This window comes from Glycine soja, chromosome 7, assembly GCF_004193775.1.
Source record: "Glycine soja cultivar W05 chromosome 7, ASM419377v2, whole genome shotgun sequence".
NCBI classification, from domain to species: domain Eukaryota; kingdom Viridiplantae; phylum Streptophyta; class Magnoliopsida; order Fabales; family Fabaceae; genus Glycine; species Glycine soja.
This window is the reverse complement of record NC_041008.1, coordinates 4,894,295-4,895,562: the sequence shown is the minus strand read 5'-3', so window position 1 is coordinate 4,895,562 and position 1,268 is coordinate 4,894,295. Positions and strand designations below refer to the sequence as shown.

The 1,268-nt window shown below is 46.8% G+C and overlaps 1 protein-coding gene across 1 annotated transcript; it reads left to right on the top strand.

The window, feature by feature from the left end:
- The first annotated feature begins 415 nt into the window (after positions 1 to 415).
- Positions 416 to 1,268, top strand: LOC114418303 (ethylene-responsive transcription factor ERF023-like). The gene has a single exon (XM_028383582.1). It carries the CDS (start codon positions 517 to 519, stop codon positions 1,090 to 1,092), a length of 576 nt encoding a protein of 191 aa, XP_028239383.1. The 5' UTR covers positions 416 to 516; the 3' UTR covers positions 1,093 to 1,268.

The window sequence follows — 1,268 nt, the reverse complement described above, 5'->3', positions numbered from 1 at the left end:
TAATAGAAATTAATCATCAATATTTCAATCTTATATAATGAATTCACAGTAAAAAAAGAAAAACTAACTAAATTTATTAGGATTTAACTTCATGATAGAAAATTTAGGTAATTTATAAGAGTGCTCAAAATCCAACCAAGCTAATAAAAAAACCACAAAAAAATAATGGTAATTGATTTGGTTTGGGTTTTAAATGGCAGCGCAAACGCAGAATTATGTTTCCATTGTAGAACAAGAAAAAGGAAAATAAGTAGAAGGAAGAAGAAGCAAATAGGACATGAGTAGTGCGCGTGTTCTGTGAAGGACCAATGCTCTCTCTTTATTTAATTGCATGCTGGTCCTTTACGTAGAAAAATAAAACGACTAACTTTATCTCTCTCTTTAGGGGCATTTTCGTAATTCACCTCCGCTCGCCATTGTAACAAACTCAAAAAACACTCTTTATAAATTCACAAGATAATATATTGCAGAGACAAGAGCCGTTACTACTGATATGTACATTAAAATCTCCGATTAATGGAGCAAGAGCTTCCAAGCAGTAGCGTCCCCGACGACGCCACCGCCGCTACCACGAGCTCCGTTGACAAGCCCGCCACTCCTCACGCCGGAGGCACCCGCCACCCGCTCTTCCGCGGCGTCCGCAAGCGCCGCTGGGGCAAATGGGTCTCCGAAATCCGGGAGCCGAGGAAAAAGTCACGCATATGGCTCGGCTCCTTCCCGGCGCCGGAGATGGCGGCGAAGGCCTACGACGTTGCCGCCTACTGCCTCAAGGGCTGCAAGGCGCAGCTCAACTTCCCCGACGAGGTCCACCGGCTTCCGCCGCTCCCCTCCTCCTGCACCGCCCGGGACATCCAGGCCGCCGCAGCCAAGGCCGCCCACATGATGATGGTCCAGGCTGCCTCCGCCGACTCGCCGGAGAAAAGCAGCAGCATTACCTCCGACTGCGACGGCAGCGGTGGTGACGACTTCTGGGGCGAAATTGAGCTGCCAGAACTGCTCAACGGCAAGTGGTGGGCCTCCGACCGCCACGTAACGCCGTGGCCGGAGACTGAGCTTCCGCCCCAGCTGCCCTTCACCACGGCGTGCTTGTAGTAGTTTGTAATAATCAATAATGCTCTTCCCATGCTCTCATGACTTGGTTGGTATATTAGTTACATATATTATTGCTCATATAATTAAGTAACTCTCTTTGTGTTCTCTTCACAATAATTAATAATTTTAATTGTGATGATCAATGTTAGTTCTGTTAATGATAACACTTTCACTAA

What these genes read in the sequence shown, in the direction of transcription:
- LOC114418303 (XM_028383582.1), top strand. Translation starts at nt 517, where the DNA reads ATGGAGCAAGAGCTTCCAAGCAGTAGCGTCCCCGACGACGCCACCGCC.